Here is a 25,428-nt window from a genome sequence, read left to right as displayed (position 1 = left end):
AAAGTTTGTGGTCTCCCAGCTCAACCTAAAGCTTGTGGTTAGTACTTCCATAGGCTGCATTTCCTATGAGGCTGCCTAGATGAGCATGATAGTGAAGCTGTACTGGTAACCTACCAGCTGAAACCATAACAGTGTTGCAGCAGATTGGAGCTCAGTTTGCAGCTCTTCAAACTGCTGCAGCACAACAGACTCAACACTGGGTAGAAGGGTCCTTTTGGTGGTGCTTTCTGCAGGAGCGATTCAAGACCTTACTCCAAGGGACTGTGTATATAGGAAGGAAGAAGGAAGGACTAGAATTAGCTTTTGGAATTTCCACAATGACAGTTTTGTTATGCAGTTAACGTGGACTTATAGCCCTTCTTCCTCAGCTATTCAGATTGGATCTGTAAAATCTTTCAATGTCAGAATTAATGTAGCACTGTTAACTTCAGCTTCACACGCTGTATTGGGGTTTGAACCCAAAAAGTCCCATTATCTGAAGAGAGAGCTCACTGTGAGTGAACTTAATTTTTCTGTTCTGTGTTAAGCATCACAGCCTTTAATATCTTTAATATATTGTCAATTATTTAGCCCAGATTTTGATGAAGTTAAATTTGGTTTGGTAATGAAATAAGTCTTATTAATTGTTTTTCTCACTGTAGTCACTCATTTATTGTATGTTCCCTTTTTTCCTATAGCTGCAAAGTATATTTGGATCAGAAGAACGTTTGACGAGTAACTGGGAACTCAAAATCCGTCCCAAAGAAGACACCAATATATACTTGATGTTTACACCCACTCGTGTAACTTGCTTCTTTGCAAAGCTGGAAATCAAACAGCTGGGAATTAGATCACAGCCAGGAATTAAGTTTACTGTAAGAGTCCGAATGTAATTTCTGATAATTTTAAACATAGGTTTTTCTTAATTGTTTAAAGTCTGTTGTTTCTGTCAAAAAGTTGGAACTTCTCAAGATATCTGCTGAGTGTATTTGCATACTACTTAGAAGGTTATATGGGGATTGAATTTTAGTTTAAGTAGCCTTAACTTTGGTATGTACTTTGTTCCTCTTGTGAAGAAGGTAGAAATGTTTTACGTACCACTCTAGAAGTAGCCTGTTTTAAACTGTAGATCTGTCAAAAAAACAATAAATAAAAATTGGAGCTTCTCTGCTGATATAGATAAGCCATAAAAGAATTTTCAGTAAAACTTGAGTCAAACTGAATAGTCTGAATCTTTACTTCTTGCAGAGTTTCTTCAGTTCATGTTTTAAGCTTTTTCTGTTGTCTTTCTGTGCATCCTCGTGTAGCTGAATGTGGTTTTACAGAAGTTTCAGTGAGAAGGCATTCACTTTTGAAGCACTGTTGTGTTTTGTTTGTTTTTCCCAGATACCTTTATCTGGATATGGAGGAACGAGCAGTATAATTTTAGAGAGCGTTAAAAAACTGTCAGACAGCTACATGTTAACACTGGATGGGTTATTGCCCTCAAGATTGAAGAGAGTTTCTTTCCGCATAAGAAATACGGGTTCTCGTGCTGCGTATGTTAAAGCACTGTGCTTTGCCAACCTGCAGACAAAAACAGTTGTGGACCCTCAGGTAATGACGGTATCTCCAGAGAAGTTCATACTGAGAGAAGGAGCACACGAAGTAAGTATAGTGGTGCCTGATTATGAACAAGTGGTACTGATTAAAAAGTGCTTAATGAAAACATCTCTCTGGTTCCTCATTAAAACCTGATTTAACTCTTCAAATTTCACTTAATTTTCCAAACATCTGTACTAAAACTAAGATTTTTTTTTCAAATGTTGCCTGTTTATTTTATCAGATGATTACGGTAACGTGGAACCCCATAGAAAAGGAAAGGAACTTGCTGAAACCAAAGACGCTGTTGTCAACGATATGTTTCTTTTGTGGTGATGAAATTTCCAGGCAGCGATATCGTAGGTAAGACGTCCTTTGCTATCATTAACATGGCCGTATATCTCATGAAATGTCAAACTGAAGGGGATGCTGCCATGGGTATAGTTTCAGCGTGCTTCCAGAAATGGCAAGCAAAACCAAGAGACTTAAATGGTAAGGATAGATGCAGCAAGTCTTACATCTGGTATTTATTATTTGAGGGTGGGTGCTTGTGATGGTTTATTTTTTTTACTGTTTCTTTTACATACTGTAACTACAATTCTAGTTAAAGATTTTGTTTTCCTTTTACGTTCTTGAGTGTGAACGTGTTGGTTTCTGGGGAAGGATTTTTGCTTTTTTTGTGTGTGTATCAGAAGAGAGCTGCCTTCTGTCTTACTATCCTTTTTTTCCCAATACATGCGTAGCTTTATTTTTTTTTTAGTAAAACACTCTTGGAAGGTGCAGTACTAAAATTCAGTAAAATCAGTTTTGATTGAGATATGCACCTTGATTTGCTAAATTATATGGAGAAAGGCAGCATGAATGTGTATGAGATGAGATAAGTAACATCCACACAGAGAAGATGTGGAACTTTTTGGAGAGGTTCCAGAGGAGGGCCACAGGGATGGTCCAGGGACTGGAGGACATCTCCTATGAAGACGGGCTGAAGGAACTGGGCTGTTCAGTCTGGAGAAGAGAAGGCTTTAGGGGGATGTCATTATGGCCTTCCAGTACTTAAAGGGAACAGGAAGGAAATCAGGTTTTTGCATGGGTAGATAGTGATAGGACAAGGGGGAATGGTTTTAAAGTAAAGGAGAGTAGATTAGATGTTGGGGGAAGTTTATCACTGTGAGGATGGTGAGGTGCTGGAACAGGCTGCCCAGAGAAGCTGTGGATGCTCCATTCCTGGAGGTTCTTGAGGCCAGGCTGGGTGTGGCCCTGGGCAGCCTGATCTAATGCTTCATTTATTGGTTGGCAACTCTGCCCATGGCGGGGGGGTTGGAACTTAATGATGTTTGAGGTCTCTTCTTACCCAAACCATTCTGTGAAATCTGTAGAATATATCTAACCAAGCTTAAGTAGAAGCTGGATTTATATTTCACTTTGTATAATAAATGCACAAAATAGAATGGTGTGTTCTGCTTTTAGTGACAGAAGTGGCTGTGCACAGCATGCTATGATCATACAAAATGCCGACAATAGACAGAGTAGTAAGGAGTCAGCGATCACCATTCAGTGCAAAGCTTCTTTCTGTGAATGAGGAATCTTTCACTGTTGCCTGAAGCTTTATTAAAGTCATCATACCTATTGTTATCCAAATGAAGTATTAAAACTAGTTGAATTTAACCATTGGACTTTGAATAAGAAGCTCATATTATAGCTGCGTGTGTGATAATCTTGATAACAATTCAGCCTGTTAGATATTTCAGAAATGGTAAAAGTTAGTGATGGTAGATTCTTAAAAGTTCACTTATTTCTTCTGATGGATGTTTTCAATGCTTTGAGTAATTTAGTGACACTGTTTTCTTACCTCTAACAGAGCTATGACTTGTGAACTTGAGGTAGCAAAACCCATAGTCCCAGAAAACAGTTTATTGAGAAACATTGTATTTGATGAAGAGTTTCAAGGGGAGCAGCTTGTGACAGAAGGTAGGCCTATTCACTTCTAGAAGAAAGATGTAATACTTGTTTTTGGGTGGGGAAAAATGCATTTTAGGCTTAAATCCTGGTTCGTTTTCCTTTATTTTTAATGAATGCAGAAGCAAAATTGATCGCTTTTACTCAACACGTATATGAACCGTTTACTTCTCTTTTTTTCTTATCAAAATGCAACCTAAAGCTATGAATGTCATGGCATTAAAATTGTCAGGTTTATTAGAAGAGTTATTGAAACTTGAGAAAGACTCGATGCTTCATTTCATTGAAAGTTTCAGGTCTTCATACAGATGTATATTCTGTATCTGAAAATTTTGAAATTAACTTTGCTGATATTAAAAGTTGTATTTCCCTTCCCATGTTAAATGACATCATAGGCAGAAGAACAAAAAATATGTTAGCAAGGAACTTATTGAAAAAGAGCAGAATGTATTGTAAAGGTATCCTCCAAATAAAAAAAAAACAAGTCCTTTTACTGTCATAAAGAGGTTTCTGTTAAACCCTACTTCTTAAGCTAGTTTGATTTACATATGCAAAGAATTCACTGTTACGATGCCACTATGCTTGTAGCCTGATTCTGTCCTGATAGATTTTATACTGTCTTTACTTGGAAGAGTGATCAATCTTCTTGACTGAGGTAAGATCCGAGGGAAGATAAGATACTTGAGCTCTTGAGTATGCCCTGAAGTTGTTTACTGGGTATAAGAGAGCCTAGATAACTTCTATTAATAAGATGATCAGAGATGATCTTGCTAGTAGTAGTTGAGTTTTCTTTTTCTTTCTGTAGAAAACAAGGCCTACCTCTTGCATCTTGGCTTCAAGTACAGGCTTTTGTTCCTTTCTATTTGCACACAATTCTTTTACTTAATGAGACTTATTTATCCTGGAAGTCAAAGATCCTTACCATTCTATTCAGTATTTTCTGTACTAAATAAATAAATAAATATAGAGGGGAAGGTTGTTATTATTAAAAGCAACCAACAAAGAGCAACAACAGACTTATGTAATGCTGCCAATAAGCCTTTAAGGAGGAGTTCAGAAAGAGCTGCTTTTAAGAAGTAAACACTGATACAGACTTAAAGCCCTTCATTACCTCCTTGTCACTCCGAAATTATACACTGACATTAGTGTTTGAAGTGGTGTGTTGTCAGTTTCTCACCAGCCTCCTTGCTTCATGCATCAGCGTGCTGCACAATGAAGTGTGCAATTAGACTTGACAGTCAGCATGTATACTTATAAGAGTATGAATTTCACAGCATTCCTAAGTTTCATTATTGTGAGGGCATTCATCTGTCTTATCCCTGGCTGAAGTGTAGGTGCTATGTACAAACATAAACAGTTTGCCCCAAAATCTTCTGTGCAGTAGAAGCAATAATGGATCAAATGCATCCTGTGTGAAAAGCGTTCACTTTCCCATTCTGTCAATTCTACATGACGTTGCATAAAGCACAGAAGTAAACTTGGACTTGATTATTAAACATTTTGGGGAAACAATTATTTTTAAGTCTTATCAGGGTAAACAAATTAAACTTGACTTTAATTGGGCATAGAATCAAACTAATATGCATCTTTTGCATAAAGGTGGAAAATAAGTTATATAATTCAAAAAGCTATATTTTTTTGTGTGTATTTAAATTTATTACATCTCTTGTTAATGTTGATTTATGCCTGATAATTTTCATATGTTGTTTTCAGAATGATCTATAATTCTTAACCAAAAGGTTAAATAGGAATATATCCGAAATCTCCATTGTGCAATTTCTGAGTATGATTCTTTTGTTCTTACTAGAATTGCTCTATTACTCTTTCAGTATGTGATATCCCACGCGGGACAAACGATATCCGTCTTTTCTATGCAAATATGCGAAAAATTATCCTCACTGTGGTTGGATGTTCTGTTATTAATCAGGATGGTTTTCAGCAATCTCCGGGACATCATTTGGAATCAAACCGGTAACGTATAGGAGTAACTGTTGGATAACGCCTTACTAAGTGTGACTCCCTTCATCTAAAATCAGATTAGATCATAGGAAGAAATTTGTTACTCAGAGGCTGATGAGATACTGGCACAGCTGCCCAGAGAGGCTGTGGGTGCCCCATCTCTGGAGGCATTCGAGGTCAGGCCGGATGGGGTCCTGGGCAGTCTGATCTAGTGGATGGCAACCCTGCCCATGGCACGGAGGTTGGAACTCAGTGACCTTCAACGTCCTCTCCAACCTAAGCCATTCTATGATATAGCTGCTGACTTCCTTTTTTTCTTTTTATAATGGCTTTTCAAATTAAATTGAAATCCTCATAAATCCTCATGAACAACATTGTATTTCGGTGTTACATTTTGAGAGATACTACGAGTAAGCTATTATAATTATTTTTAAGCTATTTCCATTACTACATTTGCTTAATACAATCTTATTTCCAGATCTGAGAATGCTGCGAGACTTATCAATGCAACGTTGGATGTTCTTCCTGTTAAAGGGCCTCAGGGTCCTCCATTACCTATGAAAAGCAACGATGGAATTCAGAATAAAATAGATGCTCAACAGACTTGGGCTGTTAAGCCTGAGAACTTGATTTTGTTACCTCCTTCTATTAGTAAGTATTTTCTTCATTTAATAACTTAATCGTTTTAGTATTGAAATAACTACTAATTATTATGTTAAATTCTCTTACGTTTGTGAATGTGACTTGACCAATAATCTTGCTGCAGTGGTACGCACCTAAGCAGTAAACCTGATCTGAACAGAGTTTTGGGTTAAATCGTGAGGATTAAGGTGCTGTATGTGTTTGTATACGTATAATATGCACTACATAATTATGTAGATTTTAAAGCACTGCGAAGTTTAATTTAAAAAAATAGGGCATAAAATGCTTTATCTTAATTGGTGAATCTCTGACTCTTGGGTTCTTTTTGAATTTTTGTACTTGTTAGCTTTATAGCTTTTTTTTGTGTTACAGGTGGAACAGCTGATACTGGACATGTAGAAATTGTCAACAGTTCTGGTAGGGTGCTGACGTTTGAGCTTTCATGGCCAGCTCACTGCCTTACTATAACCCCACAGCATGGAGTTATTGAACCAGAGTAAGTTTCTTTATATAGATTCCTTTTTTTTATGTACAAGTGTGGTGAGGTTTTAGAGCAACTTATTATAGTCTGTTCTAGAGTACAGTCAGTTTGTCAGCTGGCATGTAAAGCTAACCTTACTCATTTGACTTTATCCTTTATAGTTATCAGTGCAGGAAATGTTTTTCTCTTGTATACAAAGTTACCTGCAGACCAGGAGTTTTCTGTTCTTTGATGTGTTGTTACTCTTCTATAATTTTCCAGGTCAACAAAACAGAACTTTTAAAAACATCCTTTCACAGTACTTTTTTATTTGAATGAGCTATGTATTTAAAACAGGATATTTCTTTGATTTGGTTATGTGCTGATATTTGTCAGCACTTGATTCATTATGTATTCTGACATTAGTTTTTGTTGCTTAACCTATGGCTTCTCAGTGCTTGTTAGTATGAAATGGCAAGTCAGTGTCGGATCATCTCTACCTTAACTAGTAGTATTTTGGAACAGTCTTTGTACCATCATTGCTTGTGTGGATTCCTAACAGATGTCAACAAAAAACATTTTGCCACTTCTCATTTCTGAATTAAAATTAAGGTCACTTCAGAAACGCTCTTAAAGAATTAAACAACTATCTTATCTTCAGATGTTTACACAAAGTAGAGCCTTTCTTTTCAGTCGTGCATCACTGTTCAAGGTACGATGGACTTAAACATTTAATTCGATACTCAGATGTAAATTCTTGAGTGTATTGTTGGGGGACTTTTATCATCAGTCGGCAAAAAATGAAGATGATTCTCTGCAGGGGGTAGAATATCTGCAAGGAGTGGCAGATTAGAACAGTGAGAGACCACCAAACAATCTGCAATAGCTAAAAGCAAGGATGTGTTGAGTATCTTGTACCCTTGATTCAGGGCTTCTTCAATTTTTTTTTTTTAATTGAGTGAATTGTTGACAAGCTTGAAGTAACTTGCTTGTGTTGCATAATTATACTGTGTTCTTTTCACTAGAAAAGAATGAGCTGTGGCCAAACAGGTTGGGTCAAAAAAGTAGTCTGGATCAAGAACAGAGGCCTGCAAGCAGGAAACAGACCTGTGGGAACAGCTGGCTTAAGCATGACAAGCTTACATAGTTTTCTACTTTCTATGTCAATCTCCATACCATGACAAGAGCAGCCATAGTGTCAGGATGGAAGCCAGGCAATCTTTTATAATATGCACTGTGATGACTGGAGCTGCATGGAATTCTTGAGGTGATTTAAGCCAGGAAAGGACAAGGTCCAATTCCTCAGTCATAGTGGAAGTCCTAAGATCAAAGACTGCCTTTGCCATGTTGGAGCATGTCAGATCAAGCAGGCCACCTTCTGTTTCACCTTAACTAAAATCCTTAAACTCCTTGGAGCGTGATAGGTGCAACCTCTAACCTTTCTGAATGTGGAATCACTAAATCCTAAGTCCCTACTGAATTTGGTAGCATTCAAGGAGACTTTATCATGGAGATGGCTCAGTGTTGGAAGTATTGATAGGTGCTGTCGAAGGAATTGCACTTTTGGAGCAGGGACTGTTGGCATCTGGAAAGACTGCAAGTGCCTTGTTTAGAAAGCATCTTTGAGACTTCTGAATAAGGTTTGAAAGGGTGGTTAGGCAGGATTTTTCTTCCCTAGGCTGCTCCACTCCACAGCAGGAAAAGTACTGAGAGGTGGTATCTGTAGGTTGGATGTGACCCATTTGAGACATCTGGTTCATGATTCCACGCAGGTTGGATTTGCATGTGAGGTTGGCAGTAAATGTCAAAGATAGGCTGATAGGAGCAAAGACGGTGAAATAATTTGTGACAACAGGTAGTGACTGAGAACTGTGTATGTACTTAATAAGTCATTTTCTCACATATGCAGTTTGTATATGAGAGAGAGAACCATAAGCATAAAGATTCTGAGAACTACTGAAATTTAAAAATAATAGTAATAATAAATATTCTCAGCTAAAATAAGGTTGAAATGGCTTTGTGTATTTTGGCTTTGTGTTTGTGTAGGTTGGCTGTGTCTATGCAGGACTTTCTCCTAGTGGAAACTAAGATTTCAAGGGTTCTTTAAGGAAATATTAATATCCTGAATTAGTGTGAGGTTATTGATGCCTCTTAGTTGAAGTTTGTATGAGAAGGTTATATTGTGAGGATTATTTTGGAACTGACTTTCCTATAGGACTGATTTTGTTCTTGCACTAAACTTTTCAAATGCAGTGCTCTGCTAGTGACACTTTAAGCTAATTCTTCTGGGATGATTTGAGTGCTTTTGCTCATAACAGTTCTAACATAAAATCAACGACCTTTACTGTAGTAATCTTTTTGTACTCGTATTTTTTTTGATAGCTTCATTGCTTACTTTCTGCCCTCTTTTATGTTTAAATTTTATGATATTGAATATAGAACATTGTAAATCAAACTTATGTTCTCACTGGTCAAATTACTGCCTCATGTTATAATTGCTTGGAATGAATTTAACTCTTTGGTGTCCCCTATCTAGATGACTATAGAAACCACTGAAAAGTTTTTCTCCAAATTCAGGGGTTCTGAGTGGGAGGAAGGGAAGCATGTAAATTCTTTAAAGCTGGAATTGGTTTCAAAGGTGCAATTTGTGCATACTTTGTTTGAACGGAACAATTTCCTTCTGGAGTATATATATTTTTTCTGTTCATATAGTTTTATGTTTGCTTTTTATGGCCTGATAGGTTGTTTCTTAATGTGTATGTTATGCTTTCCCTCTGTAGCCTTAAAGAAACACCAGTAACAAGTTTATGCAGCAAGTTATTTTTAAGTTTCTAACAAAATATTATATTTTCAGATAATTAATTACTATTGATATTTGTTTCTAGATCATCTTTGCTTAGCTACTGTCTTAAAAGTGCATCCTTTCTTGAGCTAGGGAGATCTATTATAGTTGTTAGCTTGATCCTCGTATTAGACAAAGTGTCTTTTTCCTTTTAGGAGCCGTGCACTAATTCTGGTGAGTCCTAATCCATCACTTGCCACAAAGCCTTCTGTAATTCCTTGGAGTGGGCTAATCTACATCCACTGTGATAATGGACAAAAAGTAAGTGGCTAGTCATGTTGCCAGAACTGTATTTTTATATGTGGAATGCAGGTTCTGTAAACTTCATTCTCATTTAAAATCTCTCCCTCCACACCACAGATATGTAAAGATGGTCTTTCCAAAAAAAAGCACCAAAAAGACCCAACCAAACAAACAAAAAAACTAAAAAATGCACAGCAAACCCAAAGCAACAAAGCATGTTTTGAAAATTGAGAATCTTGTTTCATTAATCTCTAAAGAAATACCATGATGTGAACAGTTGGACTGCATTGCCAATAAAATTTTTTCAGTATACTCACTATTTATATATCATTTTCTAAAAATGCTGAATTTGTTTCTTCCATATATAATTATCTATATATCTCTGCTTTTTTTATATATGCATATATATTTGTTTATATAGACTACGTATGTAGAGAGTGTATGTATCTCTACCTATGTAATCTTTTAAGACAAAAGGAGTTAAAGCAGGTTGCTGGACAAGACTCCGCAGTTCCCTTTGGACTCCCTTAAGGTGAACTTAACCTTCTGGCAGATAAGTCTGTGATAATGAATGTGTAGAACAGGTTCTTGCTGCTTAGACATTTTAATCCAAGGCTTTGCCCTGATTCAATTAAAGCCTATTAATAAAATTCATGGAGCCAACAATTCTTCTGCGTTCTTCAGTGTAAAAGTATGAAATCTCCTTAGTAATTTCTCCCCAGTAAGTACATACTGTCAGTAGATTTAGATCAGATATTATGGCAGAGTTCTTCACTATAAGGGTGGTGAGGCACTACAACAGGTTTCCCACAGAAGCTGTGGATGCCCTTGGAATTGTTCAGGCCATGTTGGATGGGGTCTTGTGCTGCCCGATCCTAGTGGAAGATGTCCTTGCCTGCAACAGGGAGTTGAATTTGAGTATTGAATTAAAACATGTAGATAGTAAGTGCTCAGTAAATTTTCCTTTTCTCCTGAACTAAATTTACCCTAAAATCTTAAAACATCAGGAACAAAAGTTAGAGGTGGCCAACTGACTTAAGACTTTTTTCTCTGTTGGAATGTGAGGCTGAACAATATGCATTCTTAGAGCTCGAGGGAATAGACCTGAATAGTCTGATTTGTTAATGTAAGAATGTTCACTATTTTAAGTCTTTCTTACTCTCCAAATTGTGTAAAAGTTTATTAGAGTGCAGATTCGTGAGGCACAGGATGTGTCTGGAACAAGCTCTCCGTCTAGAAGACGTGATTTATTTACTCTACACTCTGCAAGTCCTACTGTTCATGTGGCAAAACCTCTCTCAGCACATCCCTTGACAAAAATGGAAATAAAGAGCAGATCAGTTATTTTTCCTGAAACAAGACCTGGTGAATGCACAGGTAATAATACTTAGTCAATGTAACATCTGAGAGATCTTACATTCAGTGTTCTTGTTTTCTGTATCGAATGTTTGGGAACTTGAATGCCTTGAATTTGTTGATACAGTTCCACTTACCGTGTTTTGGTTCATTGAAGTGTTAGTCCTTGTGATGGAAGTCTTTTTTTCTCCTTCGTAGTAGCACATTTTCCTGCAGGTGGTCTGTATACGGGCAGATAAGTTGCCAATTTCTTAAATTATTGATGTGTGCAACTGAACTGTGCCTCCGTAAAAAGGGCACTATTAATTGTGTTTTGTTGGTCTTCTTTTGCATCAGTGTTGTTGTGCAGTACACCCATTCTCATCTTGTATGTGTTGCAGAGATGTTTAGTCAAATCTATCTACAGTAGAAAAGAGAGATTCTGCTTTACATCTCTAGGAATGTCAGTTCTGAGACTGGCTGTTCCTATCTTGTACTTAATGATCTAGGAGCATGTTGTTGAAAATGCTCTGTCTGTACTTTTAATTACAGTAAATACTTCAAATTCTTCCGATTACTGTACGAAACTGTCATTCTGTTATCTAGATACCACATCTGTTAGTGTTTTGTTCTATTTTTCTAGGTATCCAGTATTTTTGTAGTGATTCATTGACTCTACCCTTTCATTTAACTACCTTTAGAACTGCCAAGGCTTACTTTATTGATTATATCTTTGCTTTTTTTTCCTTTTTTTTTTTTTAACAATACTGTCAGTGTTTCTCCCTGAGCAGCCAAATAACATCTTGGAAAAGAGTTGGGTATCTGCAGGGTTTTTGTGGGGGTTTTGTTCTCTAGAAAGTGAAGGTACCCTCGAAAAGATCTGAAGGCAGTAAATTGAAACTGTTGGAGTTGACTTAGATTTCTCTTTGATAATTGTCATATTCTGGATTTTCAAGAAACTAAATTCCTCCTATATACAATACAATCACATGATTGTCTTTGATATGCTTCAGGGACTTTTGGAGGGTTCTCTTCTGATCATTTAGGGTTATCAAGTTTAGGTCTCACTTAGCTTCTTGTAAGCATCTTCAATATGATTCCTCACTGGAAGACTTGACTTTCAAATTTATTTGTAAAAACTTGCAAGGAATTTCTGATAGTGTGCTTTATTTGAGTCAGCTACTGAAGTCTCACATCTACTTGACATCATAAGAACCATTGCCAGTAAACTTCACTGTATCTAGAAATCAAGGGCTTTCTTTCTAAACAAACTGCATTTAAATTCATTCAACTAAAAGTATTTGAACAAAGACATTTAATAAATCTATATATTTACATGTGATATTTCTCTTCCAGAGAGTTTCCTGGAAATGGAGAATAAGGGGGATGAAAATGTCAGGTGGAATTTGTCGTCATTTACTCCACCCTATGTTAAAGTGAGTGAATGCTTGCACTGAGAGTGTTTTATGCAAATTCCCTTTTGTTTTCTTTTTTTTTTTCCACTTATTCTCTCCTTCTCCTTCTAGCCTCTTGAGAAAGTATGCATTTTGGAGCCTGAACTCAGAGTTCCTTCACCATCGTTCTGACTGTCCATATAAAGGAAATGTTTCCCTTTTTTCCTCTAGTATGCTCTCTGGCTGGGAAATAGGCTCACAGAGCACTCATTCTGGTTCACTTACTAGCTTATGGAGCTTGCTTTTGCTCATCCAATGCATGATTGGATGGCTTCTGGATTGCACTAAGTAGTCAAACATACATGAAAGATGTTTGTTTCTGATCCAGAATGCCAATCTAATTTGCCCTGTTACGAGACATATGCTTCTAGAATTCTGCTCTACATTATCTCTGTAGGTAATTTAAAGCTAGGGAAAGGATATCCGAATTACACTACTGTTGATTCTGCAGTTATTGTTGCTGTAACTAATATTTGTAAATAGTTTCCTATTTCTTGATAGCTGAATGCTGTGATGGTCATTTTGATGCTATACTAGAATTAGTATGGTTATGAAATGATGAAAAATTTCATCGTCCTAGAAATTCTGCAAATGTAGCTGTGACTGTGAAGACAGAGTATGTAGTGCTTCAGTTAGTGCAGCACATCTAAACTGGAAGTCAGTAGTCATGATGACTGCGTAAGTGTTGTAGTAGCTTCAAGTCTTTGCTTTTAGGGAGTGAATATTATGTCTATTTGAAAATAGCTTTGTTTGGTGCATTTTTTCACTCTTATGTAAGTGTGGCGGGGGTGAAGGGGGAGGGAGGGCAGCGTATGTTCTAATCCCTTCTGAATCTGAAGCCTAACTTCATTTGCAGGCCATAGATGGAACTGGTTCCGTGTACAGAGCTACTTACTCTGCTTTCAGATGTTACCGTGTTTCTGGTATGCTTGAAGCTTATGGAAAAGAGAAGGTAAACTTGGCATTGCGAGCATATTAATTTATCTTAATTGTAAAATAGTACCTTCCATGATAAATTTTCTGAAATAACAGTTGAATAATTGAAGCTGTTTTTAATTATATTGATGTGTATTAAGTGGTCAGTATCTATTTACCACAGCTGTAATAATATCAGCTGAGTTGATTTTAAGATTTCCTGCAATCTATAGTTTGTTTTGTTGTTTCAGAAGATGCCCTATTCTAGAACAGAAAATTATTTTAAAGTTCTTTGTAAAATCCACAAGATTATTACAACTGATACTGCGTTTCTGCTAAACTGGTGTGAGGGCTAGATCCTCTTGTCATAATTCTTCAGGAGCAGTTGTTTGGTCCTAAAGTTGATTTCATTTGACTTACAATTTTATCTCCTGGCCAGTAGAGGGTTTCATAACCACAGTTATAAAGCACATACAGGGATGTACTAAATGGGTTTCTGTGGGGCTTTTCCCTCCTTCCTCCTCTAATACTACTTTATTCTATCTGTTCATCTTCACAAATATCTATATTTAATCATTATAGAGTGTGATATTGATGATACAATTTAGAATCTATTTGCAAAAAAATATTGAGAACTTTTTTTTGCTAATGTTGAAAAGCATCTTTAAACCAATATGTTTGCCTTAGCAATCCTAGTTCAGATGCAGCACTTTAACTGTTGGTAGATTAGGCTGTTGGCTGGAACTAATAAGATATAGGTTGCTGTCATGTTTTGTGGTTTGGTTTTTTTTTCAGTGAATCTGGTAATATTTGGTTAAAAAATATAGTTGTAGTGATCCGTTCTAACCTGCTGCTCAGTTTCTCTCTCAAACCCCAGTTATGGAAACAATATAAGATTACAGTTGAAGTAGCCTCGTACAGCACCATATAGAGAGAAGCCTTCATAGCTAACCTTTAAGGATAATCAAATGTGTGACCAGTAACTTAGTTTAAATTTCAGTCCTTCTAGTAATTGTAGAACAGGCTGCTTTAATAGACTTGGTGGAAGAGTACAGGTATTCACAGCTAAGTTGACACATTCCCCTCCTGGTCCCTTTCTTCCCTCATTTTCCTAATAGAAATAATTGTACAAATGCTTGCTCACTTCTTATAAGACAAAGTTAGCCAAACTCAAATTTTGTGCGTCTGGTTACACAACCCTTTTTACCAGAGCCTATTCATTTGCAGACAAAGGAGGATGAATGATGATGTTTTCTGCAAGATTATGTGTGTGTGGAACGCATGCATTGATTTCTGTAGCGTATAAATGTTGTGTTGGCTTTACTGTAACTTTGTGCAAATAAAGTTATGGAGTTTTATAAGTGATTTTGGTAAACTTTTGCAAACTTTTCCTCCTGTTTTTGTAGGTTGCTCTAATATTTTTTCCTAGAGAAAATGGGGATTACTCCCAGTTCTGGGACCTTGAGTGTCACCCTGTTGAAAAACCTAGTTGGAAACACAAATTAAGGTTTCAGCTTTCTGGAACAGTGAGTATATAAATGCTACAAATTATCCTGAGCATAAATATTTGATAACATCTTAATGTCACTATACTGTATTATTGCTGATATACGTCAATGATATTATGAGAAAAAAGATAATATTTTATGACAGCCTGAACTGTACTGTTTTTCTTATATCACAAAAAATGAGTTTTTAGTCTTGTTTATGTGATAAATGACAAAAGATAAGGCATTAACATGTAAAATTTTGCTTTCTGCTCAGAGACAGTAGAGAGAAACTCCTGTAGGAAACCTCCTGTGGGAATCATTTCTGTAGGGGCAGATTTGTTTATATCACACACTAAATGCATTGGGTTTACTTTTGTAAATAAATAGTAAAGTAATTGACCTTTGATCCAATACGTAGCTTAATTTTTAGTTTGTTACCATCTGTTTTGGAGATATGGGTGTTTCTGATGAAATCAATTTGAGTATTTTATCAGAGTTCAGCATAGATGTGGGGAATTATTTAGATCTATACATGGGAACAATTAAATGGGAGCTGTTCTTTGCTCTTCTCTTGCTCCTGAGCTCTAATTTTATGGTGAAGCCTACAGGGGTGGGTTTGGGAGTTGAGAGAGCACAGAAAATCAGTTCTTAGCTCACTTCTAGTCACTACCTCACCATCCATCCATCCAAAGTGAGTCTGTATAGGAACAGAATCTATTTTTAAGTATTTAAGATAAGTAAATTCTAAATGAGCTGAATGTGAAGAACTTTGTTCGATACTGTGTGATCACTACATATGCTTTCATGTCCTCTCTGGGAAATCGGACTTTATTTTTCCGAGAAGCCTGGATAAGGTTTTGAGTTGTTCCTTCAGAGTACCAAGCCTGCCTCAGTAGTAGGAACCTCTTACTTTACCCTTCTTGGCAAGATACCTTTTACTTTGTAGGGTCTTTTTTCTCCTCAGTAGTTAATAGCGTTGAAAATGGGACTTGTTAATATATATGTTAAATGACTTCTAATTTTGTCTGGAAGAATGAGACTTGTACAGTGTTTGTTTTGAGATTTTTTTTTAAGCTTTCATCAAATACTTTGAACATAATTTTCCATAAAGCGAGGAAAACATCTGTCAGTTGACTGTTTAAAGCTTGAGAAAAGATGAATTCTTTATTAAGAAGTCTAGAGTTCTGAATAATTCTCTTCTGAGAACATGAGTAGTTGTCAGAATTTTGTAAATCTTTTGAGCAGCATGACTTGATATCAATGTTTTTGAACTAGCACGTCAGATTTGTTTCTCTTTCCTCTTGATTCTACTTAAAGCTGTTAACTATTAGATCTTTCCTGCATTTCTTTATACTTCTAGGAAAAAAACATTACAGAAAATACTTGAAGTGTCTTGAGAGAATTTTTGATGAAGAGTAGAAAATCTTTTTATCAACTAGATAAGGAAACTAGATATCATTTTGCAAGAGGAGTCAACACAGAACATTTACTTAGATTGCTGCAGCTTTTTAATCAGGTCTTCTCTAAAAGCAGATAAGTCAGTTATTGCCTATTATGTCCTAGGAGCCAAGAGTGTATACTACATTACTACAGCTTTGGAAAGGACTTGTATCCTGCTGGGTTCTCTGAGTTGAGGTGGGGTACTGCTGTGATTTTTGATAAAATGAAATCAGAAGACTGACTGTCATTCACAATGACAGAGTGGTATGTATTTATAGCACCGCTTCAGTAGAAGTGGAAAGAAATGTGAACAACATCAGGAAAGAACTAGAACAAAGTGAATTTAGGAAAATCAATGGCATTCACCATTTTCATTTTTTTTTTGTCCTAAAAAGCCAATTAGCTGTGACTTTGCTCTGTTTGCATTTGCTGTTCCCACCACTAGAAACCATAGACTCCAACTCAGAAGAACTGTTTTCCTCATCTAATCCTAGGGACAGAGAGAGGAGGGACTCTGAATGCCCTTTGCTGTCTCTCCCTGTCAATACTGACAATACAAACTTAGTTTTTCCTCTTCCTGAGGAACACTTGCTATGAGGAACTGGCCAGAGATCAGTGGGCTGAAAATGAATGTCACCATTGTGCACAAATACTTTGGATTAGTGTTTAGGTTTAAGCATTGATCTCTTCTGATTGAAGCAGTCAGTCAGCAAGGAGCTGCCAAAGGGCTGAGGCAGGACCTCGGTTATGCTGGCTTCTTCAGCATGTAGAAATTTGAGGACTGCATAAAGAATTTCCATGTTGTTTGAAAACACTACAAATGATAGGCATGTTCTTTTTTTGTTTTTAATGTGATCTATGTACTTTAACTGCTGTGCTAAGTAACTTTTTAATGTATCATTTTGCAAGAGGCAAAGTGAACAAATTGAGCTCAACTTTTGAATGCTTAATACAGAACGTTTTACTAAAAGTTCTGATTTGATTTTTATTGTTATTAGCAGTATGGAAGCTTCATCGTATTCGGGTGTCCCAGGAGCAACAGGGGAAAAAAGCTTTTTTTTTTTTAAGCTCAGTGAGCAAAATTAATTCCAATTTTGGAGCTAAATGTATTCATGTGCTTCTGAAGTTACTTTGGGATCAAGAGAACCACGTGGACAATGTTTAACATACTACTTTCATTTGAAACAGGAGAAATTAATAAGGGGTCAAATAAAGCAATACTTGAAGATACTTTTATAAAGATCACGGAAGACAGAACTTCTGATTATTGCCCATTATGTGTATTACTCTTATGCAGTGAACTTGCCCTGTTCATCCAGTAGAACTTGAATGATAACACTGAAGCATGACACCCATCACTTCTTCCTACATAGAAAACTAAAAGCTCTTGAAACAAGACATACATGCAGGGTTTTTTATCTTTAGGTATTGGGTTCTACTGTGGTTCATGGGCTATTTGCAACTGAAGAATGTTCTTCTTAAAATTAAGGGGTTTTTTTGTTGGCTGCTGCTATTTCTGGCAGACTGACTAGCAGCTCTTTCAAGTCGAGAAATCAATGTCTAAAAGACAAGTTTGTCATAGCAGCTCTATTGAAGAAGAAACTATTTTTTTAATCTTCCTTGCATAAGGAAATCAACTGCTTGTCTAAAACATCAGTGCTATTTGGGAAAAAAAGATTATGTTGTATGACCGTAAACGTGGGAAGTTCTTTAGTTCTTTGTCTTTTAGTCAAGATGTTGTAACCCAAAGGGCAACAGACAGTAGCTGGCTAGGTTCATCAGACAGTGGAGAATTTTGAATTAGCTGTTTGGCAAAATAATTCCCTTCTGGTGATCTGGTGTTCTTGTGTGTGAGAATACATTGAATAGAGGCTGTGACAGTAGGGAATATTTTGGCCCAATTTCTGAGTATGACAGTTACCATTTAGTGCATTATCAGATTTTTATTTTTTTCTGGAGTGCTCTCCCTTTGGGAATGATGTATCCTTCATAATACACAACTATCGCAAAGCTTTGTGCTTTGGTGGGAATTTGAACTGCAGTGTTAACTGATGTCTTCCTCTCTGAGCAGTTGTTTTGATGACTTTGCTGTTCTTGAGGCCCATGGGCCTCAAGAATGTCTCTAGAGAAATTTCTTGCACCCTTCATGAGATTCCACGTGCACTGCACTACCAGTGTTCTGTGATCTGCCTTTTAACAAGTAAAGACAAAATGGTACATAAAACACAAAAGCCTGGTATGGTGTTCCTTCCGAGTTGTTGCTCTGTCTCAATGATCTAGACTTTCCTTAAGTATAGTATCTCAGAACAGTAAAGTCTTACTCCTTTCCCTTGGCTAAGGAAAATGACTTAGGTACTTGGATCCATTTGAATGCAAAATTTAAAGGCTTTCTTATCTTTGTCAATAGTGTATTAAAGCAGAAAATACAGCTGCAGTTGCGAGGGCTTCAGCAGATACCCTCATAGAAGCTGGAAGCCCACTTATACCGAAAAGGAAGGTTTGCTCTGAAGCGTGTACAACTAAAGCAGGGTATGTATGGGTAAGAACTGAAATGAGATGCTGCAGATGGTTGGAAGTTTCAAAAATGCAACCAAACCTTTTTGCTGTTCCAATAGCTATGTGGTGGAACAGGCTGCCCATAGAGGCTCTGCTGTCTGCCCTTGGAGATTTCTGGGACCTTACAGGACAACGCCCTGAGAAATACCTTTTCTGAGCCCAGAACTGATGCTCTTGGTGCAAGAGGTGTTGAACTTGAGACCTCCCGAGTCTCTTCCAATCTCAGTTATCCTATATTAAAGAGCAAATAGCTGCAGAAACATACTTGACCAAACCTCGTGTTGTATTGTATTGTTCAGTTTCGCATTCTTTTCATTTAAGTTCCTAAGTTGCCTAATCATAATTTGTTGTTGTGAAAACTATTATCAGCAGCAGAACTGTATACTGACCCATTTTGGTGATTTTACAAAATGTTAAAGTTCACTGTAAGAATGTGGTGTACTGCATGTCTTAACATTGCTATTTTTCTATAAAATTGATCTACAATTCTTGTAGTATGGGATGATGTGAGTATGGCAGGAGAGCAAAATGTTTTGGTTAAACATGGAATCCATGAAAAGAAACTAGCTAGCTGTCTAGTAAAGCATGTGGAGGAAAAATTCAGATTGTAAAAGCGTATGTAAGTAAGCTCATATATTTATGTTGCAGTGATGCTTTCATTAGACTCGTAATGACTAAAATGTATAACCTGTGAAACATGAGGTGAGAGAGTCTGCCTTCAAGATCTTTCTATTTTTCTTCTTTATTCTCTTAAGAAAATACAAATGTCTTGAAGTATGTAATCAATATATCCAGACCATATAAGTAAAATCTTAATATCTTAACTCCCTTTTCCATATCAGACTAAATGAGATAACTCGTGGGGTATATGCACCAGAAGACCTGTACACTTTCCTTCCAACTAGAATTGGGGAATCACGCACGTTAAAAGTCAACTTGAGGAATAATTCTCCTAGAACACATTTGGTAAGTCTGATGGAGTTTCTTCTAAATGCATATTTTTGTAAATCTTTCCAACAGTTTAGCTATTCTATGTAGGTTTGTTTTTATTTTTTATTTTTTCACTCTGGGCATAAGATGGCAATAGTGCAAGTCTTTTGTGGTGTTTGCTTCAAAAGACAGTATTGTACTGGAAAAAATGGGCTCTCCTCTGTAATTTTTCTCTTTTCTTGCCTGAGTCAGTGAGGGTATTTGTAAACTGTAATTGTTTTTTAAAAAGTCATAGATTTCTTGTTATCTTTATTTTTTTCACTTCGTTAACATATCCTGAGATTACAGGTTTCCTCAAATGCACAAATCTGGGCATGTTTCATATTTAAGCACTGGGTTTAACGCTGTATTTGTGCATTACCTTGTTTATCTTAATCATGCTATAAAGTGAATATAATAGGCTTTACATACAATGCATACAGTACAGTGGGTCTTTAAGTGTTTTGTATTAAATTGCAGCTGAAATTTTTGAGTCCCAATGAGCCTTTCTACATCAAACACTCAAAATACTCTCTAAGGTAAGTAACTCTTGTGCTAACGTTCTTGCCTAACAACAATGAAAAAAATTAATTCAGTAAGATAAATATCTTCTCAATGTACAGTGCTAAAATGTAGATATAAAGACCTAGTCTAGTTAAATTTGTGAGGTTTTTTTTTTTGCTAATACTGTGCTCTGTAATCTTGGTTAGAAACAGAATGAGCCCACACGGTTACTTCATCTGCCAATTTCTTCACTGCAAACAGTGCTGCTGCTTTTCATGCTAAACCTAATGCTTCATTTGGCCCGCTGTGCACAATCAAGTCATTCCTTCCATTTACACTTCGTACACAACAGACCAAATTGCCTTCATCATGCTTCTGATTTGACAAACCTGCAGAGCTGCTTCAAAGATTCTCTGCAAATATAAGGTTTGAGCAGCGAGTGGAATTGCTTGGTCATACCAAGTAGTTCAGCATATTACTTGCATAAAAGGAGTTTTCAAGTTGGTGATAACAGCCCTTCAAAATAAACCCAGACATCCTGAGAGTTGATTACTGCAGGTATTTGACAGTTCTGTTAGTCATCTCATAAAGAGATACAGCATCAAACATCTTCATCTGTAACTGTGGGAGTGTCAGGAAGATAAAAATGCTACCATTTGATTAGAAGTCATACAGCATACGTTTTCAACATTTAGATGTTTCCCCATTTTAAAGATGAGGAAACGAAGGATATGCAGAATAGAAGTTGTGTGTAAGGTCAGAAATAGAACCGGGTACTCTGTTTCTTCTCTGCCAGTGATGCTTCACAGCCCCATCTTTGTAATAGATGTTATGTTACTAACCGCAGGTATTCAAGGTATTTTGAAGCCAGTTTCTAGTAAGAAGTGTTGTAACTCCACTGAGATGTATTTTTCAGTGCCTCTAGTTCACTTGCATTTTCTTAATTAAAGTTGCCACTAAAGAGTTTATTACAGAAGTAGTGAACAAGCTAAAAATCTGCCCAAATAAAGACAACTTGCTAGATCTGTCTGAGGCTATACAGCCTTAGGCAAAGGACAGGGTGTATTGACAGCCCTTGAAAAAAAGATGAGTAACTTAATTGGAAGATACTTAGATGTTTCAAAAATACTTTTTAGGATTGCAGTCAAAGCTACTTAGTAGATTTGCTATGGGAGTTGATAGAATCCTATTGCTTTTATCCAAAGTAGAGTTAACAAGTCAAATATTCAATGTCATTTCTAAAGGTTTTCAACTGAATATACTCTACTTCTAATCACATTCCAGAAACATTTTCCTGGTAGCTTTAGCTTTTTTTCTTCAGTTATAAATGTTGACCTTTTCTGGCTTTTAAAAACTAATTTATCTGAAGTCAGCAGAGCTCTCCGAAAAAGCCCTCCCGTTTAAGAGCATAAAGCATAGAAGAATTACTTTACTTGGACAAGTGCTTTAAACCCCCCCCCTTCCCCCCCCCAAAAAAAAACACAACACCAAACCACCAAAACCAAACCAACATTAAAAGAAGTTCTGTAAGTGTCTTTTATTTCAGATCAGCATGAAAGAGGATCTCAGGAAAGCCATCTAACCCAGATTGGGCATCTGATAAAGCAATATTCATAAGCGATTAGATAAGAAAACTGCTTGCAGGAACTTGGAATTGTAGCCTGTTAACAAGAGTGTAAAAATAGAAAGTATCATCAATCTATGTTTTGAACCAAAAATATTAGGCAATAAAGATGGTTTGTTGCATGCTTTTCATTTTGAGGGCCAAATTTGAAAGTAATTCTGCATAATCAAGTGTTACGTCTGAGTAATGGAATTACAGGGTTTTGTTTTGGTTTTAAAATAAAGAATCTCACCTTCTGAAGCTGATAAAGTGTCAAGCAAGTTCTTGTTCAATTGGTTATGTGTTTACAAGTGCCAACAGTTAGCAGTGTCCTTTACCACAGTTTGCTGATCTGAAAATAACAATAGGTTTTTTCCAAATAGAGCAGCCTGCAACCAAATCTGCAGCAAAACCAGTAAGCAACTGTAATAATCTTCACCAAGCATCTTAAAGCATCTATCTAGCTATCTATCTACTCTAAGCTTCAGTTTAGTTATATTCTTTTTACTACGTGATATAGTATGTAAGGAAGCATATGTATATCACTCTGAAGATACAGACTTGTGCACATCTTCTGATTCTCTTAAACTTATTCTTACTTTTGTAAAGTCTTCAGCGGACTGAGTCTTGAGCTTCAGCTTCAATTCTTACTGCCTTTTTTGTTTTCTAATACAATGCGTCTGTTACAAATGAAATGGTCATACTGATGTTCTTCAGCTGAATAAATATCTTCATCCCATATGTTAGAAGGTGGTTGAAGAGGCAGAACTTGGCAAGTCGATTGTACAGTATAAATAATTAAACTCTTATCTAGCTAAAATCCTTTGCTCTATTGCTTATTTTAATCCAGTAGTTCACAATCAGAGCTTTTTTTGTATGAACTCACGTATCAGTCTGTATTGTGATAACATGTACATCTAACAGGTTACTTCACTGAGCAGGTTGTGTTTTTCAGTATTTTTTTGTTATATATTTTTATGCTTAAAGGCTAGGATCAGGCTTATGCGTAGGGCAAATACTGTGACTTTCAAATGTAGGAGGATAGGAGCACAAGCTAATTATGATAGGTTGGATTACTGTAGGAGAACTAGTTATCTAGAGGAATAGCTAGTAGGAACAAAATAATAAAAACCAGAGGAAATGAACATATTCCAAAGGATGCTGGATAGCACTAAATACTGCCAAAGGCAGAGAACCAGAGTTATGATAAAGTTTAAAAAACAAACAAATCTTTTTCTCTTACAAAGAGTTGCTATTTGTTTTTCCTTATTCTAATGTGTGCCTGTTACTGCTACATCTTTGTTAGTACTGGATATTTCCATCAGATGCCGTGGCATCAAATAAGTTTCTGCTCGGCATTGCCAGCTTTTTTGCTTGTATAGCTTATATTTCTATTTTAACATGTTCACTCCAGGCTTTTGACAATTAAGACAGCCACTCTTTATAGCCTACCTGCAGCTGAATTTTACTATTTGGTGTGTTTTTATGCAATCTGAATAGAAGAGGACTTAACCAAAAAAAGATGTGATGCAACATCTTGAAAATACTGGTTGAGGATTGATGTATTGGCTTGTGGTGATTAAGTGAAATATTTATTCACGTAGAGGAAGTTGGTAAAATGTTTCAATTGTTTCCAATTTTAAATGGATTGAGAATTGTACATTTCAGTATGCTCATCAACAGACTTGTGAAGAGAAGAAATGTAGTAACTTTGCTGTAAATGTAATTGATGCGCTGCCAGTATTATTGTGAAGAGGCAGAACAAACATATCCAGATAAGCTAGCAGCAATAAAATATTTCAATACTTTGCATAGCCTGTAGAAAAGAATCACCTTTAAAATCTTCCTTCACAAGAGTAATAATTGAAGCTATAAAAATAAACTTGATGGCCCAGTACACATCAAATGTATAGTTTTGGTGAAAATAAAAACTAGAACTTCAATATCTGGTACAGTTTGCTTGGTTGTTGATAATGAATATGCATTTAATTGCCTCCTTGCAGATCCCATCATTACATCAACGTGCCGGTCCAGTTCAAGCCACAGGCGGAAGGCGTATTTGAAGGTCTCTTGGTGGTGCACACGACCAAATATGGCTGTATTAACATTCGACTCTGTGGTAAAGCTATTGCAAAAGAATAGTCAGAACAGTTTACAATTGTTTAGGACGGTTTAAGCCATTTAAAATGTTCAAGGATTTGCTACTACATTTCCATACTAACCTTTTACTTGTTTTGCCCTGTGATGCTGCTCTGAAGGAAAATCTTAAGATGAATTATGGTGCTTGTTTTTCAAGTGCTTTTTCATAGTAAAAACACTGAGAAATAATATTCTATGTTTTAAAGTTACCATGTTCTAACTTATGTTTCTGCACTTTTGTTGGAAAGGGAAGTTTCTATTTTTGCATTTATTAGGAATAGCTAGATATAATGTATTTTATTTTCAACATTGTAAATACGGAAATAAAGTATGCGTTAACTGTTAATTCTGATTTCTGTCTTCAGTGGTTAGAGGGTTCCTTGCTGTACGTAAAGGATTAGGCTTCCTACTCCTAAGCAATGCTTAGTTATTTTGGTTTTAGGGTGTGGGGGGATGGGATTGCAGTACAGAAACTGACTTGTTACATATCATGTCTTCATCTGGTAGAGCTCGGACAGTCAGTTCAGTGGTAGGCTTAAGCACCTTTTATTTCTAGCAATGTAAAAACATTGTCAATTCAACATGAGCAATATTGCCTTCAACACTCAAAAATGCTTCTTCTAGTCTGGTATTGTCTTTAACAATGACAAAAAGGTGGTTGTTCTGGGAGATTGCAACAACCTGATCTTTCTTTGGTTTCCTTTCCTTACACTTTCCCAGATGTCCAGTTGTTACACTGGGGACAGGAGGCAGAGATTCCCACCTATCCCTTTTTTCAATTTATGGACCTGTTTATGAATCTATCCATATGCCTCTTTGAACCTTTTGACACCCTGTGTTCACAACTTTGTGTGGCAGGAAGCTCCAGATGTTCACTGTCTGCTCTTTCAAGAGAAGTTTTCTTTCCGATGTGCTAAGATGATTTCTCAGTTGAGTGCTCTCCAGTTCTTGCACTATAGGATTTGGTGAACACCAGTTCTACAATCAAGTTACCCATTGCTATGATGCTCTCTGCACCCTTTGGCTGTTGGCTGTTTCATTTCTGTATCATGTAGGTGTATGTCTGAAGTTGCCTTAAGCTAGAAATGTAACTTTGAGAGCCTTGTTCTCATTGGTTACATACATTATTCCTTCAGGTTGGAAAAAGTATGAGTGAAAATACACTGTCTCATATTGAAAGTAATTTAATTTTCAAATAAGTCAAATTTGAAGGTAACTGGGAGGGAAAACCTTGAATTGTCTGAGATGTTCCACCACAGTCATGATAAAGTATACCGTAGGTGCTGTTAAAACCTAGTTTCTTGGCAGACTAAACACCGGAAGGGGAGGATTTGCTAGAAGAAATTTAAACTAGACATCAG

The 25,428-nt window shown here is 36.5% G+C and overlaps 1 protein-coding gene across 4 annotated transcripts in view; it reads left to right on the top strand.

Annotated features, from left to right (window-relative positions):
- CEP192 (centrosomal protein 192) overlaps nucleotides 1-24,413 on the top strand; it is a 57,416-nt gene extending 33,003 nt beyond the window's left edge. For 3 of the 4 annotated variants that reach the window (XM_046937998.1, XM_015282473.4, XM_015282474.4), the window contains exons 29-44: nucleotides 678-854; nucleotides 1,366-1,626; nucleotides 1,805-1,923; nucleotides 3,419-3,528; nucleotides 5,346-5,487; nucleotides 5,954-6,126; nucleotides 6,490-6,613; nucleotides 9,575-9,680; nucleotides 10,841-11,039; nucleotides 12,354-12,433; nucleotides 13,308-13,403; nucleotides 14,773-14,892; nucleotides 18,704-18,825; nucleotides 19,695-19,818; nucleotides 20,302-20,360; nucleotides 23,932-24,413. In XM_046937998.1, coding sequence (XP_046793954.1) covers nucleotides 678-854; nucleotides 1,366-1,626; nucleotides 1,805-1,923; nucleotides 3,419-3,528; nucleotides 5,346-5,487; nucleotides 5,954-6,126; nucleotides 6,490-6,613; nucleotides 9,575-9,680; nucleotides 10,841-11,039; nucleotides 12,354-12,433; nucleotides 13,308-13,403; nucleotides 14,773-14,892; nucleotides 18,704-18,825; nucleotides 19,695-19,818; nucleotides 20,302-20,360; nucleotides 23,932-24,070 — 2,151 coding nt within the window. In that variant the 3' untranslated portion in view covers nucleotides 24,071-24,413. Of the gene's footprint in view, nucleotides 1-677; nucleotides 855-1,365; nucleotides 1,627-1,804; nucleotides 1,924-3,418; nucleotides 3,529-5,345; nucleotides 5,488-5,953; nucleotides 6,127-6,489; nucleotides 6,614-9,574; nucleotides 9,681-10,840; nucleotides 11,040-12,353; nucleotides 12,434-12,523; nucleotides 13,212-13,307; nucleotides 13,404-14,772; nucleotides 14,893-18,703; nucleotides 18,826-19,694; nucleotides 19,819-20,301; nucleotides 20,361-23,931 lie in introns of those variants that run through there. The other variant, XM_046937999.1, reaches the window with a different exon arrangement.
- Nucleotides 24,414-25,428: the final 1,015 nt, after the last annotated feature.

This window comes from Gallus gallus, chromosome 2 (assembly GCF_016699485.2).
Source record: "Gallus gallus isolate bGalGal1 chromosome 2, bGalGal1.mat.broiler.GRCg7b, whole genome shotgun sequence".
In the NCBI taxonomy this organism is placed as follows: Eukaryota; Metazoa; Chordata; class Aves; order Galliformes; family Phasianidae; genus Gallus; species Gallus gallus.
Note: the sequence above shows the minus strand (reverse complement) of the source record. Positions and strands in the feature narration are given on the sequence as shown.